Source organism: Rhinolophus hipposideros, assembly GCF_964194185.1.
Source record: "Rhinolophus hipposideros genome assembly, chromosome: 4".
Lineage (NCBI taxonomy): Eukaryota > Metazoa > Chordata > Mammalia > Chiroptera > Rhinolophidae > Rhinolophus > Rhinolophus hipposideros.
In genome coordinates this window covers 34,298,133-34,315,687 of record NC_138050.1, presented here as the reverse complement: position 1 = coordinate 34,315,687, position 17,555 = coordinate 34,298,133, and the positions used below count along the sequence as shown (strand labels likewise).

Below are 17,555 nucleotides of genomic sequence, written 5' to 3'. Positions count from 1 at the left end.
GGAGGAAAAGGAGTCTGACTCAGTTGTCAGCTTGGGTGGTAAGAGAATAATACTGCCACAACATTAAATGATTAATAGACGTTGAGGAATAGTTTGAATGAGAAGACACTGCGGAGTGTTCAGGAACCAAAAGGCTGGGGAGTCAAAGAAGGTCTGATTACACTGTGTTGGCTCTTCTTCAGGCAGCTCTTCACTAGGAAACATGCATCTGCAGCTTGTGAAGGAGCGAACCAGAAAAATCCCTCAGTAAGTCATCACCCCTTATAGGTGGTAGTTGAAGCCATAGGGATGGATGGGAAGACAGCTGACAATGAAACCCTTGCTACACTACAACTCTATTTAAGGAGTAGGTGAAATTATGCTTTATCCACTCGATACACTTTCCCATAGTCATTAAACATGACCACAATGAAGTGTATGAGATAGTAAAGTGTCTGACATAAGTTAAAAAGACCAGAGTATATAAAAAATAACATAGATGGAGCTCAAATACATTATGCTTTGTGAAAGAAGCTAGACACAAAAAGAACATATTGTGTATTTCCATTTCTATGAAATTCCAGAATGACAAAACTAACCTATGGTGATAAAAGTAAGATCAGTGTTTACTTCTAGGGGAAGAAGGGTCTACTGGAATGGGCTATGAGGGAATTTTTTGGGATGACAGAACTATACCTTGATAACGGTGTAGGTTACATGAGTGTATGTGTTTGTCACAACAGATGGAATAATAAGCCTCCCACTGTATGTAAATTATACCTTAATAAAAAAAAATCGGAGTTCAAAGTTGTACATATTCACATAAACAAAGACCACAGAATATACAAAAATAAAAGTTATACCAGGGTAGCGGAGCTATGGGCTATTTTCCTATCACTTTACAATTTTCTCTAATTTTCACATTGTTCTTAAATAAAAAGGAACTTTAAAACCTCGAATGCCTATAAATATTTACCAATTACCCATAAAAATGGAAAGCATCTTACATATATTTTTCACAGGAGGCAGGAAAGAATCTCTGTAATGAACGAGTTTACTGTCTGCAGACAATAGGAAACCACAAGATATAATAAATAATACTGTGAAGAATCAAGGGCTCACTGGAGCAAAGGGAGCCTCATGGCTTGTTCCAAGAGAACAGAGAAGAGGTTTTTAAAGAAAATGAAGTCATTGCATGAAGAAGGTGTGGCTCAAGAAAGATGCACGTTGCACAAGAGGTAAGTTGGGTTACCTTGCCAGGACAGAACACTTGTCAGTGTAACCAGAACGATAACAACGGAAAAGTCGGTCAATGGAAGGGACAACTGGAGGCAGTTAGGTTCTGAAGCTCAGAAGTGCAGACTCTGTTGGGGATTCAGTGCTCCTGCGTTATGACCTGTCCTTCATTCTTTGCCGTTCTTCATAGTTTGGGAACATTGCCTCAATTTTTATAGAGAAAGTCAAGAAAAATGACCCAATGGTCCCCCATTATTTTAGAGGGAAAAGGTGGGTACTTAAATGATGGTGATGGGGGCAGCTCTCTTGAGTTGCCAGGTGCTATGCCAGTTGCTTCATATATGTTACCATTTAATTCAAGTCCCCAAGAGCCCAGCAAAATACATATTAATTTCACATCACCAGGGAGGAAACTATTCAAAGAAATTAGGTAACTTGTAACTAGGAGTGGATGGACAAAAACCTAGATTCTGGACTCCACACCCCAAACACTTCTACTGTATCCAATGGAGCTCGATCACATCTCACTTCCATTTGAGTGAGAAGAATAAAACCAGCCAGTCCTGAGGGATTTCTATTAATATTTTGTCTAATTAGTATTCCTTTCTGCAGTACGGTCTATGCCCTCACAAAGCACCAAATGTGGTTAATTACTACACAGCTGTAAATTGCATGCATCTTTTTTTATAATTAAGTTCTTTTAAAATTTTTATTAAATTTATTGGGGTGACATTGGTTAGTAAAATTATATAGGTTTCAAGTGTGCAATTCTATAATACATTATCTATATGTTGCATTGTGTGTTCACCATCCAGAGTCAGTTCTCCTTCCATCACCATATATTTGACGCCCCTTTACCCATAATACATACAATTTAATAGCAGTTAAAACTTGGTGCTAGACGCTTTACAGTGTGTTACCTCACGTAATCCTTACAACCACCCTTGAGGCAGACAATTATGACTGCCATTTTACACGGAATGAAATAGGGACAGAAGTCACCCAGCTATCAAAGATTTGAACCTGGACAGTATGTGACAATTGTCTAATCACTTTGCATACCTGCCTCAGATTTTAAAACGAAGTTTTCAACTTTGCTATGGAAACCTGTTTTTTATTTTGTTCTTGTTATTGTTGTTTTTTCCACCTCTGCTCATGCTGCAAACAATCAAACTGGCAGCTCTGAGAGCATTCTTCCTGGACTGTCTCCTCAGAAGAAGTACTTAAAGGCCTCTATTCTGGCCCCCCACAGAACCAAAACCCTTCCCAATATGCTTTACGCTGTTACTTGAGCAACTGGACCTGATTCAAGAGCAGCAATGACACATTCCCTAAGAGTCTAGCCTTGGATGACCAAATGATATGGACAGGCCAACCATTGACTGCATCCTGACACTGAGATAACAGCAGTAAAAGCACACCAGAACACACTCTTCTTATCACAGACGGAAAGGTGAGAGTGGGTACAAACTCTTAAGGCTATTTCCTGTCAGGCTATGTGACCAACTGGAGGTGCTGAGTACCTGGGTCCCAATTTAAATCACTTAATTGTGCTATCCACTAAAAGGTAAAAAGAGGATCCCCAATTCAAGCAGAGTGAATGAGAACAGTGTTCCATTGGCGTTTCGGCCTTGTCTTGGGGAGAAGCTGAAACCTGAACCACCAGGTAGGCTCATCTCCACCTCCACTGGATTATAATGAACTCTGAAACACACAAAAAAGGCCTCTTGCCTGATCTCCTTCCTCTATATCCATTACATATTACTTAAGGCACAGACAAAAGCAAATTAAGTTGGTCATTTGTGTAATCAAAAGGACAGCAGTTTAGTTAAGTAACATGGCAGAAAGCCTTAAAAGTCTCTGAGAGCTGTTTCTTAGCTGTGGTTTCCTTTAACTATTTCCCTAGAACTCTCAAGTCTTTAAGGTCCCGAAGTTCCATCTGTCTTAAAATTACTGTTCCTTACAGAGTCCTTCATTTCTATAGCCTAAAATAAGTTCAGGAGAAAAAGATGCCCTGGCTAGGTATTGAGAATCTGGAGGCTTCGCCAGGAGTTTGGGGTGCTCTCCACTGCGACGTGAAAAGAAAAGAGGAATGCAGAGAGAAGTCTTGGACCCACACTTGGTGCTGTTTGATCTTTGCCCTGGGGAAAAAAAGGCTGTTCAAGTTCAGCACCTTATACTAACAATGATTAATCTCTGGTCTTAACCAAAGATAGAACTCAATGAGCACAGTCTTTGTCTCTACTGTTGTCTTTGTATTATTTATACACATACCTACATGCACTTTATGGAGAGACTGTCAGCATATGCAGAAAACTGCGTAAGGAATTAAGCGTTTCAGTGAACCACTCCAGGCCTGGCTGAAGCTAAAGCAAAAGCTGGTTCTCTAGGGCTGAGGTGCCTACAGTAGACAGGGGACCCCCAGGTAGTCAGTGCACCCCAACACAGTAGCTGAGCTAGGGAAGGCTGCATTGTCTCTGCTGCACAAACCCTGAGGCCTCTTCCAGGAGAGACAAGAACTAAAACAGAGTTCAGCCTGGAACAGCAGCACTGGGTGGACAGCTACAGACAGGAGAGACACATGGCTTCTTGTGGAACTGGGTCCTGATTCACCATCAGCCCCATTCAAATATAAGATGAGCACAGGATGAGCCTTCTTCAGACAGGCCACCCTGTATGCAGCATCCTTCTAACTTTATACTCACCATGTCCAAACCACCCCTGAGGCAGTGTAGTGTTAATTACTGTTAACGGCAAGGGAATTTTCTAAACACTCTTGAATATGAAAAGTGGTTCAGAAAAAAACATATGACTGAATTATTTAACAGGAATCCACACAATTACAAAAATCATTCCGTCCCTCTCTTCAGGAAGAGAAATATTTTGGTCATCAGAAGCTCTGCTAGGCTTTAGTCAGATCAGTGCCAGGAATTCGGTGAACTTGAGGTCAAGCTGCCAAGATTTAAAAGAAATGTCGATAGTGTTTGCACAGATACCAGCGTGTGACAGCTAAGAAATGCCAGCATGCAACCCCAGCCACACTGCAGAGGCAAACCAAACTGTCCAATTGGCCCCTCACCCCATAAAACTTAACACACACAAAAAAAAGCACTTACCTAGCTCTCCCCGGAGGTTAACAAGTTCTTGAGATAGGGTTTTGTGTTGTTTCAGTGCTTCCTCCTGCTGCGGAAAACACACATCAAATTACTAATGTTTTAAAGAGGGTCCCTTTCAGTAAAGTCACACATTTGTTATCACTAGGAAAACGAGACTGAGAATCGAGAAACCAAGATATGAATCATTTAGGCTAACAGTTTGTGTTGTTCAAAAACACAGATATCCCTTAGTTGTTAAGGAAATTTCTGTTTCAAACATCTGTATTTTTTCAGCTCCTTACGAAACTTTCATCTGAGGCACTGAATGGCCCGTTTAAAAATATTTACTTTGAGCCATGCTTCATTGCCAAGCCATAGAACCTTTTTGCTAACACATACAGTATTAAGATGCCATTCTTTCTCCTCCTCCAAGGGCAATAAAGACCTAATCAGTTTAAGATAAATATTTAATGTTCTAAACATATGCACTTTGTTCTATATTGGCAAAAAAAAAAAAAAGTTTTGTTACAATCCTTTACTTCTAAAGGGAAGACACAAAGTTTGTTATAAAATTAGGGCGAAAAAATAATCCTTCAAAGACAAAATTAATTGTACACATTATTTTCTAAGGATTATAATGTTTTGGATTAGCTATAATTCTAAGTAGATGTTAGAGAAATGAATCAAAGAAAACCAGGCAGCTGTTTCAGTATTTAAAAAGCCATTATCAATCTTGTAAAAAAAAAAAAAAAAAACGAAGAGAGAAAAAAAGAACAATTTCCAAGTGACCAGCAACTAACGCAGAGCAATCATACATATATACACATAATCACACAAACAGGGCAATTAGAGACCGCTTCTACAAGGCAGAGTCCCTACCACAGGGTGGAAGGAAGGAAAAGGCAGAATTCAAAGCTCTCTGAAAATGCCCTCACTAGGATCACCCAACACGGAGCTCTCTCACCGCATCTTGTCACAGTGTTGCAGAGATCACGAGACCCAGCCTTTGCAGGCAAAAGTTGCTTGTCATCCAGAGCATTTCCCCCTGATTCCAAACAACCTTTGCCTTAGTGCCTGACCTTCTTCCAGAAAAGCACTATAAACAAATACTAATTACCCTTGTTGCTGCACATGGAGAATAGAGGCACATTTTGCTGCTGGAGCAGCCCATTTTCCAGCTTCTGTCTCCAACTTCCCCCCACCCCCTGCACTGTCCAAGAAGTGCACAGGTGGCCACGCCACCCACCAGTCGGTCTGTCTACATTCAAAGCTCTACCAGGAGGCGCGCCATTGGTCCTGGGTTAGCCTTACTTCACATCCTGCAGGTTACCGTATGCCTGAGCCGCCTCTCCTCACAGAGGCTGATGCTGCAGCTTCTGCCTTTGGCACAGGCAGCCTGCGATTACTTAAAGCCACAGCCCTTCATTTATGAAAAACGAGAGCCAGACATTAGACTGATCGATTGCCACTTACTTAAATATCAGCTGGTACAGGGGAAAGAAAAACTGACCTTCTCTGCGTAGATAATGGAGTTATTTTAAGATTTGTGAGCCTTTTTATTCCCTTCTCTAATTGAGGTCATTGGATTACCACACTTACTAATAGGAAAAGGAAACTTGGTCTCCAAAACCAGTACACCAATGAGCTTATGAACTAAGTGAATAAATGAAAGTGGGAATATTGTAACTTTGAATTAAAAATGACATTAAAAACGAATGGTGTTTTCCGCAAAATTTAATTTGAATGCTTGCAACATGGTCCACTGGTGTTTTAAGAAAAAGTGTGAAATGCTGATTTGAGAGCTGGAGGTTAGATATTATTTCATAACTTGTATTTTTTCCTTTGTAGTAGTCTCTCACAAAGGAGCTGAGGAAGTTAATGACACACTAGCACTGTTTTAGTGACTGGAATTTAAGAAACACTTTCTCATTGAGACATTTTGGCCTTGATGGTATTTGGCCTTGATGGTATTTTGAATGCTTGATTTTTAAAGTGCAGTTTAAGTTGTTCTGAAATCACAGATCAGTTAGTCCAGGTTTTTAAAATGAGCAAGTAAATGGGTTTTCTAATGTAGAAATTAGTCTGAGGAAAATCAACCTGTATAAAATTGGAAGAAAATTTAAAAAATACATATAATATATACTTAATTTCATAAATGTAAGCCTTAATTTTGTTTGCTTAGTATTCTAGTTCAAATATCAGCAAGTTTTGTCACTCAAGTGATAAGAAAACCAGAAGATAGCTTTACTAGATACCCACAAGCAATCCTGCAACACATTCAGTGAACTGGCTTATTATACTTCACTGTTTCCAGTGGTTAACTAAAATGCAAATAGAAGGAAAAGCTGACAAGAAGTTAAATCACTTTCCAAATTTCCATAAAAAATTAAGTTGGTGTATAATTTCCAGGAGTCATTTTGTGAAAACTTTTATGTCTTACTACAAATATATACCAGATGACTTTTTTGCTTAATATGGGATTTTGGGGACAAGGCATTTCAGTACCCACGTGGACATTTCTCCCAATTCTACTGCACTCAACCTTCCTATCCTCAATGCCCGGAAACCATTAATATCTTTCAACCTCTGTCAATCCAAGTAACAGTAACAGGAAAACAGTGAGATCATCACTGACTCTTCTTTGTCCAAACAGGTTATGCCAAAGGTTGTCAGTTTTTCCTTCCTGATGTGTCTTGACTCCTTACTGTTTTTCTATTAGTACTACCTCCATCCAGTCCTGATCCTCACCAACCCATTCCTGGACTGCTGAAAGTCCAGAAGGCTGCTAAATTATTATCCCATATTCTCTGTGTATATAAATGCCGTTGCTCAAAAAGAGTCTTCCATTGAATGCATAAAAAAATAAACATCACCTTAGTTCTATGAGCCTCAATCATCTATCTTCTGTTTAGATCCCTGACTCCTCTTCTGTCCAAGTCACACTCGCCACTCATGTGCCCCCTCCACTCTGAAATGCCCGGTCTGCTTTACCTGACCCATTATGTAAACCTTCAGGGAATGCTAACTGTCAATCATAGACACCACCCTCCTCCCCAGATATCCAGACAGGGCATTTGTCCTTCTGAATTGGTTGACAAATTATTATTCAACACCAATTAAACAAGCACCATTCCAGATGCTGGAGAAAATATGAGAGAAATTTAAGACATGGTCCTTGGCTTTGGGAAGCTTTGGAACCTAGGCAGAACTAAAACACCCAGATCCAATTCTTTGGTTATGTCTCAAAGCCGATGACCTCATCTAAGGGGAAGCAGTACAGGGTAATGGAAAAACCAAGGGCTTTAAACATGATCGTATATAAAATGCAGACCACAGTACCCATTCCATAATAAACATATACTGTGAGTTTCTGCCCACTCTCCTACTGGTTGCTTGCCCTTTAAGATATTTACCCTTTACTTATAGATGATAAAATGTGTTTTGTCACTTAGATACTGATTGCCTATTTCTTTTTATTCAGCTGCTCCAATGTCAGTGTTTCTGTCTTAGATATTAAACTATAGTCCAGAAAAGAAGTTTATTTAATTCTCTTTGTATTGCAACATGCAGTATTCCACACAATGTGAAAAAAGAGGGAGGTGGGACTCTGGAAAGAAAAATGCTTTATACGCATACATTAAGTATATGAAGTGCTCCAAGAAAAAAAAATGGATTCACTATAATTTAATTAGGAGTCCCTGAGACACAGGCACTTAGTCTCTGGCTGCCGTCCCATCAGTGGGCCTGATTTTCCAGGCTACTAAAAAGTATCGACATCACAGGCGTTTGCAGAAAAGAGCCACATCAGATGGCTCAGATGTGTGCCATGTTTGACCTCCTCCCCAAAGCCCACACAGTAAATTGTGTCCACTGTTTTTGTTCTCAGTTTTACTTATATTAAACTGCTAGTGTCATTCAAAATTCCTTTGTTTAGGTGTGCTTTAGGTTAGCTTCCTCTTGCAAAAATAGAATTGGAGGTATACTGGATAATAAGTCAGAGGTTTTGCGGGCGGGGGGGGGGGAGGTTTCCTAAGTCCTGTTTAGGCTTACCTAGAAACTCACCCATTGACCCTTTTATGAAGAAATATGAATTACCACCATCAACGCTGACCTTCACTTTGGCAGTCTGTACAGAATACTGCACAACTATGCAAGGATAAACCAAGAATTACAACAAACTAAAACAACAGTGTGTCCTTTGAGAAACAAAGTATGGTATTAGTTTCCAGATTCATGAGACATTTATTAGAACTTCTGCTATATAATAAATGAAGTTTGTCTGCTACTCAAGTGGAAAAGTTGTAGTTATTAAACAGACTTGTAATAAATGGATAAGTAGTAGTTTCAGTATTCCTTATTAATCAACCATTTTTACTCATAATCTAAAGCTCCAAAACCATTTCGTAAAAGTTAACAAGATATATATGTATATATAGATCAATCTACATCTAAAGTCTACATCCACCTAGCTACATTTCTATCAATCAATTAATCACTTTATGTGATGGAGGCTTAAGAGAAAATCATTTTGAAGAAATTGCTTAACAATTCCCCTGGTTATGTCTTTCTTTTCCAACTATTTTATAACAGTGCCCTGTATACATTAGGCAATCCATAAATATTTGCTGATTGATTATAAAGAGCTAGCAAAGAACAAAGAACATTTACATAAAGACTTTCTATGTTCAACTCTCACACTCTCCATCCATTTGTTCATTCAGATAGATACACACTATGTGTCCTATTATGTATAAGGCAATGTCATAGCTGCTGAGGTGGCTTCCTAAAAAAGAACTAGACACAGATACTGCTCTCAGTGAGTTTCCCATCTTAGAAAGCAAAACTGAGTGCTAAATTGTTACCTATAACATAACGTAGAAACTGAGAGAGAAATATAAATGCTCCTAGAATCCAAAGGTTAAATAGAGCTAGAAGTTAAATAGGTTAAAAAGAGCTAAAAGGACCAGGAAAGTCTTCATAAAAGAGAGTTTTTGAGTTGAATTTTCAGAAATTCAGTGACATCACAGTAACATGGGCATTAGGAGGTAATTAGGTGTAAGATGAAATTTACATACAGTAAAAGTATCCCTGAAACTCTTAAGAATTTGCCCTGCTGTGGACTGACGAAGCATCTCTCAGTATGTCGGGTTCTGTGAGGTTTTCTCTCTGGTGGTAGAACTACTCTTTCTCCAACTGAGCACCTGATAAAGTATCTTTGGCTTGTGTTTAGAAGTCAGGTCACATGGAAAGAAAGTATCTTTAAACACTAAGATCACACAGAGTGTAGAAATTTCACGCTCACAGGTATTTCGGAACTGAGAATACAGCTACAGGAAGGGCTGACTCCAGTCTTTCACTTCTAGGCCTTTGCTCAGTGAGGGGCATACAAGGCAGAGCTGCCTGATCTATTTAATTGGCTGTTTGTATAATGAATCCATGGAAATTAAATGCAGGTAGTGATTGATACTCCGGTAAGAAAGATCTGAACATGTATGTATCAGGGGGAAGGGTGGAAGCCCAGTCATCGCATTTGAAGAAAGGATGGAAAAGCACAGGAAGTGTATAGGAGTTCACAGAGCCCTAGACCTGGGTTCAAGCACAGATCCTCCTCTTACTTACTGTCTGATGACAGTTAAGTTTCTTGACAGCTCTGTGCCCCAATGTTCTTATTTGTAAATCCCAACTTGTGTTTTTGGAGAGGATTTAATAAGTAAGGTTGTCTGGTACTTAGAAATATTCAACAAATGATAAATCATTCTTGCTTATCCTCTACCTCCCTAGATATACAGCTAGAGCATCAGGCAGTGAGAGTAAGGTGAAAAGGGGCAGTTGGTGCCAAATTAGAGAGAGTCTCATATTCCAAGTTCCATACGAGAGTCATCCAAAAGAAACATAATGTGAGCCACATATGTGATTTTAATTTCCTAGTAGCCACATTTAAATAGCTTAATAATGTATTTTATTTAACCCAGTATATCCAAAGTATTATCAACATATAGTCAATAGAAAATTATTAACAAGATATTTTACATCTTTTGTTTTCCATACTGTTTTCCAAATCCATGTGTATTTTACATGTAGTGGATGTCTCAATTCAGCCTGGCTCCACTCTAAGTGCTCAATAGCTTCGTAAGGCTAGAGACTACCCCGTGGGACCAATCGGCTCTACACCATTAAAAACCACTGAAGGTTTGAAGAAGTAGAGTGCAACACTCTGGAAAGATGCATCTGTCAGCAGTGCTTGGGATGGATTATTAGGGGAGAGAGTGCAAGCCTGAAGACTGGTTAGGAAGTTATTATCATAATCTAGCAGACAGTTATCCAGGATCTGAATAAGGCTGGCATCAGTAGGAATGGAAAAGAGGGCATGAAGGGGAGAAACACTATGGAATGAGAATTCACAGAACGTGATGAGTGATTTTATGTGGGAGATAAAGGAGAGAAAAAAGTTGAACACAGGTCTTTAGCCATAACAAAAGGAATAATTGGTTTGTTAACTAAATAGACAAACTACTTGTTCCCTAAATTTGCTACTATGTGGTTTCCAATTTAGCTGACTTGGTTTTGTAAACCAACTCTAGAATTCCTTCCTTACATAGTAAAGAAAAAATAAAAATACTACATGTGTGATGTAATTTAAAAACTAGGTAAATGTCTCCACCTCCTCAAAAAAATATATTTGGATAGACCTTTACAATGTTCATCAATACAGATTTAAACTGTCCACCAGCTGGGTAGCTTGTCAAGGCACACACCAAGTCTTTTTCACCTCTGTCTCCCCTGCCTCGTACAGGCAATCACATCACAGTCACCTCTGGAGGAAATACATGGAGGTTTGCTGGACCGAACTGAACTACAGCACAAGCAAACTGATTAGTGTTGTTCTTGAGATTTCACATATACCTATCTTTAAAATTGTGATTAAAAGGGGACAGTCCGATGTTTCAGGCGGTTAGAGCTCCATGTTCCTAACTCCGAAGGCTGCCGGTTCAATTCCCACATGGGCCAGTGGGCTCTTAACCACAAGGTTGCTGGTTCAACTCCTAGAGTCCTGAAAGGGATGGTGGGCAGCGCCCTCTGCACCTAAGATTGAACAGGGCACCTTGAGCTGAGCTGCCTCCCGGATGGCTCTGTTGGTTGGAGCGCAGGCTCTCAACCACAAGGTTGCCGGTTTGACTCCCACAAGGGATGGTGGGCTGCGCCCCCTGCAACTAACAACGGCAACTGGACCTGGAGCTGAGCTGCGCCCTCCACAACTAAGACTGAAAGAACAACAACTTGAAGCTGAAAGGTACCCTCCACAACTAAGATTGAAAAGGACAACAACTTGACTTGGAAAAAAGTCCTGGAAGAACACACTATTCATAGATAGATAGATGATTAGATAGATAGATAGATAGATAGATAGATAGATAGATAGATAGATAGATAAAATTGTTATTAAAATATATATCTAAAGAGCTAAAGTTACGTTCTCAGCCGTGTTTTTCTCTAGATAAGAGTTTTTGTTGCTACTCCAGAAGCATATGTTCATAGAAACGCAGTTTTCTCAAATAATTTTAACTAGTCCTGAATGGACATCCTTGTAACATACCAGGGGAACAGTAAGTAAGAAAATCTGTTTTGCTGTTGTTGTACCACAAACTATTTTATAAATGGATGGAAATTCTCAAGAGTCCCCAGACCATACTGGGAGTTACCTCAAAAATGTTCTTTGACCCATAAATGTAATCAACCTCATTTGTCAAAGTGTTAAATGGTGATATGGAAGCTACATAGAGTTAGACAAAAAAATTAAGTGAGAAAATATTAATGCTAATATAGTAGGTAGGTGCATAGAAGTATAATAGGCAATTATCTTTTTGTTATTGTTGGTTTAAGAGACTCTAGAGAAGTAAAGTAAGTGCCTACTAGAAATGTTTCCATCCCAAATTTCTAGAGAATGACTCGGGTATCAAGTGAGTTGACAAAGCATAACTAGAAGAATTGTATCTGATCTTACCAATTATTGATTTAAAGATATTCACAAGTCAAAAGCATGAGCATTGCCCCACCTCAGTCCCTACCCCGCACCTCAGTGAAAAACACTGGTTAGAGGGGACACATCCTTACCTCAGACAGTAGGTGCTGAATCACAACTGCTAATGCTTCAAACTTGATATTACCACAGGAAAGAAGCTGCTTGAGCTGTAGGATAAATCCACTTTGGTTTTCACATTTTGCTTTATATTGAGCCAACTCAAGTGTTTTTTCAGAGGACAGCACATCTGGAGACGTCTGTGTCTGGATACATAAACTTCTGGGATTCTTTTGCCTGCCCTTTTCAACTGCAAAAGGGATTAATAATTGGTAGTAAAATATATGATTTTGATTTTTATTATAACCACCATATGAATTCAGATACAACTAGATAAGCCACAGAAATGCATTTATGTTTACATAAGGAAAGCATACGGATGAAAGCTGGAATTAATCAAATATCTAAATATCTGGAATTCATAAACACAGACAATGGCTTTAAATTCTGTTTTTAAAAGATTTCTATAGAGCAGAGAATTATGTACGTGAAACAAATAGATTTATCAATCCATAAAGAGGAAAATTGTGTGCAAACTCATATGGCTTTCATAGTTTCTAATTTTCCAGGTAAATTGGTACAGAAATCTGACTGTCACAAATATCCTGACTCTATACTCTGGTCACTTACGCTGAAAGAAAAACACAAATTATCGAACTTAAAATGCTTTTCCCTCCTCCTCCACATTTTCTACGAACCTTCCATCCTTTCCCTGCTGACATCCTGGTTATTACAAAGATTTATACTGCAGACAAGTCATTTCCTAATTTCTAATAAATCATCATGTACACTGAAAATCTACTCACATTTTGCCCATTTTTAAGTTCACTGTTAAAGAGTACTATACTCTTGACTATACTACTCCATTTTCTATCCAACACAAGCTTTGCTGGTTTTTCCCCTCTCCAAGTAGTAATAATGGCTTAAATATTTTTTTAAAAGCACATGCCAATACTCAAATTCATATGAGATGCCGGGCCAAGTAATTATTCTCTTTCTTTGCCAAGATGCCCTGGGAATTACTCTACTTTATATTAAATGAAAAACTGTTCAGTTTTGGAACCATTCCAAATGTCTAAGTCACTTTAAATATCAAACACAATTGGAAAAACAGGAAACAAGCTGCTTAGCTTCCTGAAATAAGTAGGCCAAATAATCAAAACAAATCTAAAGCTGAAAAAAAAAAAAAAAGGACATAAGAAACTAATAAAATACCCAAATGTTTCCTTATTCTCAGAAGCATTCCCTGAGAATTGTGTGGTAACAAACAAACCTAAGACAATTTTATAAACAGTAATTATTTACTTTACTATTTCAAGAAAAGGAAAATTACAGTGATTTCTTGAAGGAAAATAAACAACCCTCAGTATTCATGTTTCAAGAACCAATGGCAAAATACACACAATATACTCTTTAAGATAGAAACAGAAAAAGGCTTTTATTTTCAGTGGTTGCTTTCTCTGGTTAAACAACTTGTATTTGTATTAATACTTGATAATTCTCAATTATAAACTGACTAAAATATCTATTATTTTAAAAATACTGGAAAACCGGGGGAAGTGCTTATCCATTATACTTTATTAGTAATCATTAATAGATGTTTATCAATAATTGGCAATTCCATAGCAGATGGAGAAAGTAACTAAGTTAATAACTAAGTCATAATATTGAAGTCCTGAAGGGGGAATAATAACTTCACAGTCACTATTATTAATAAAAAATAATCTAAATTTTTTACAATTTGTCAAAATATCTGAGATTAGTATTCCTTTATTTTATGTCATTTCCTAAAATGTTCTTAGAAATTATATTTGTCATATAACATACACTAATTACATAATGTTTTATTGTTCATATAGTATCTCACTTTCCTCTCTTTTGATCCTCCCAGTAACCCTCAGTAGGAAAGGTGACATTCAAGGATATGAAGGGCTTTGCCCAGGTGGAGACAGCTTCTACGGGACAGATTCAAAGTCAGAACCTAGACCCCTGATGCCAAGTCTCTACTCCGGTACATTTTGGAAAGTGGAGATGTGGTGGAGATGTATGGAGATGTAACGTATTTCATAACTAAAAATAAACATTTATGCAACCATCTTGACAATGTTACTTTAGTACTCAAGTCCATTATCTGAGTACACTTCATTTCAATAAGCCTACATATAGATAAACATCTATTTTCAGTGTTTTATCTATTTTATACAAATAGAACAGTAATAAAATTTTTTTAACTCTTCGACCATCTAGAATTCACTGCAACATATGTAGCTATAAGTTCATTCTCATTCTCCTGATTGACAGCACTGCTATATGTCCTATCAATACTTTTGAAATATTCATTTATTGCTTTGAGTTCATCATGTCTTGACTCCTTAACATTTGATTCGGTTTCTAGAATTCACATGCTAATCAATTTTATAATTTAACACATTATCAGAGTTTTAAAGCTGTTAGGTTATAATTATTCACAAAATCTAAGAGATGAATCTTTCATATTAACATTTTTAGAAAAAACATTAAGATTCTTGCCTACTTAGTCTTCAGATGAATTTTAGTATTATATGATCAGGTTCTAGCAGGGTAACATGTAAGAAAATACAATATATTGAATTAAATATAAATTCATATATTAAACATTTTTCACACAGGTTCAGAATACAGATACTCCCTTTACAGCACCAACTTTGTATTTTTATTCAAATTATCTCTTATACCAAAGTCAGACAATAGTTAAGTATTTGGCTCCTTTGTGAACTAAGTTTTTTTTTCACTGTATTATCAAGATTTTTTTAAATTTAACTTACAATTCTACTGAAACTTTTTGCTACTAATATTATTTGGATAAATTCCCTGACTTTATATACATAATATACCTTCCTTTAGATTTATCTATTTTTCTAATTGAATCACTAATTCCATTTCTGACATTAAAGATAGGGAGACTGACTTATCTATGTCTTGTTTTGAGGAAATTAAGTCTAGTGTTTTTCAATGGACATAAAATAGATAATAAAATAATATCCTTACATCATGTTAAGAATCTGTGGATATAAATTTTTAAGTGTTTAGAAAATGAATTGGATTTGCTGATTCCTTATTAGGCTTCTGAAACCATTACATTTTTTTTTTAACTATTTTTTATTTTCATTTGACAAATGTTAAAGGCTTTTCTTAGACTGCAGTGGCTCAAATTCCTGAGACAAACTCTTAATTTTTTTCAGATATGTCAGCACAACAGTACAAGATGTTCACAAGCTTATTGCTGAGGATTCAGGTCCTCAGCTGAAGTCCACAAGTGAGAATAGTGTACTATACATTTCCTTTATATTTTGATTGTTTTAACTTTTGGTAACAAAATGGCATTATAAAAGTCCTATTTCCATATTTTGGAACTGTTAAATATCTAAGGGCGTATATACTCTTTGAAAGTTTAGAAAATTCTCTAGGACCCAAGACTATACATTAAGAATGCTGGTAAGATCACTCTAGAATGAACTGAAGTCATTTTTGCTAAGGTACACCCTGGGAAACAGCAACTGTCCAATTGTGATTGCATTCCAGTCATGCAAGCATCCTGGTTCTTACCTGCTTTTTCACTGGCGCTTTGCCTGGTTGCCTTTTCACCTCCAGTGGCAGTTAAGTGAGGGTGTTAACTCCATCTAACTAAACAAGTAGGAGAGAGACTGCTTCTGCGAAACCAAGGCTGTCCATATATTATCCTCTTTTCCTCTCAGGCTTTCCTAACGGCCAGAGAACAGGAATTCCAAGCGTGGGGGAACCCCATTTATCAGCATTAGCTCTGAAAGGCCCAGCCATGAAAACCCAAACATCACACCTAGAGCACAAACACCGCTCTGCTTCAGGTAATGATAGAATCGGCAGATCTGTACATCATGATGCCGTTTTCAATGCTCCCTGAGAACCTCAGTCAAACATTTAAAATGATCCTGGTCACGTCTGTCTGCATAATTTCATATACTCACACTGATGCTTGAGAACATCAAAATTTTTTGGGACGCCTCTTCTAACATGCCCTAACTCAAACTGTTGAATTCATAGCTGGTAAGCAAGAATTTATCCTCTTAGGAATCCTACATGGGAGTAAAACGACATCGATAAAGGAGTTTTCATTGCAAATTTGTTTTGTAAAGATGAAAACAAAAATCCCAAATGTCCATAAGTAGAGGACTGGTTAAATAAATTATAGTACATGTATGTAGTGAAATACCACAGGTGTAACACAGAACCAGGAAGCTCTCTGTGATACATGAGAAGCAGCATAGTAAAGAGCAATGTAGATAATGTGACCCAATGAATAAGGATGGGACTATAAAAGCAAGTTTCCATTTTGCTTATAAATGCAGGACAAAATTATCACATAACACATATAAAAGTATTAAAAATGTTTACTTTTCCAGAGAGAGGAATAAGAATAACACAGACACACGGTATTCTGATGTATTCTGTATACTTTTTAAAACCATGGGGTAAATATATTACCTATTCAAAATTAAAATCTAATATTATTTTTAAAGGTAGTTAAAATGAATTCTAAGCATTTAAAAATCCTTATTTAATACTCAGTCATCAAGAAAACATAGTCCATGTTCCTTCCTTGGGGAATCTAGACAGGGATCTAAATAATACAGGTTTTGTTGTATGTGAATACTCAGAATAGATTTACATTTAAGGAGAAAAGAGAACATTGACATATTATTATTCTAAGTACATACATCTTCAAATTTTGATAGAAAAGCAAATAAGCTAACAGACTGTCCTCTATCTAGAGCTGGAGAAGCAAGTTGTAATCAGTCTTCCACTCCATATGCTATGCTCCCTTAAGACAAAATGGTACCTCGTGGTAGATGACCCTCCTTCATCACTCCTGGCTCAACTGAAGGTCAGAATGCTGCAAAAATCTCCAGTGATACTCAAAGCCCCTGTGCTCATAAATAGGGTATTTCATAATACTAAACCACAACAGTTTCCCTTAAATCCTACAGGATTCATTAGTTATAGAAAATTAACATAACGTGAACCAAACTTTGCCCTTACATTCCATTTATCAACATTATCATCACGATAATGCAGGAATATTTAAAAGCATAAAAGGTTTTGTTTATTATACCTATTACCAGGACATGTTCTGATTTGAAAGAATCAATTTA

The 17,555-nt window shown here is 37.4% G+C and overlaps 1 protein-coding gene across 11 annotated transcripts in view; it reads right to left on the bottom strand.

Moving 5' to 3' along the window:
• The window catches only part of MTUS1 (microtubule associated scaffold protein 1), a gene marked incomplete at both ends in the record, with an annotated part of 140,624 nt that overhangs the window by 21,537 nt on the left and 101,532 nt on the right, over positions 1-17,555 (bottom strand). For 10 of the 11 annotated variants that reach the window (XM_081045442.1, XM_081045452.1, XM_081045447.1 and 7 more), the window contains 2 exons: positions 4,332-4,398; positions 12,423-12,637. In XM_081045442.1, coding sequence (XP_080901568.1) covers positions 4,332-4,398; positions 12,423-12,637 — 282 coding nt within the window. Of the gene's footprint in view, positions 1-4,331; positions 4,399-5,427; positions 5,482-12,422; positions 12,638-17,555 lie in introns of those variants that run through there. The other variant, XM_081045444.1, reaches the window with a different exon arrangement.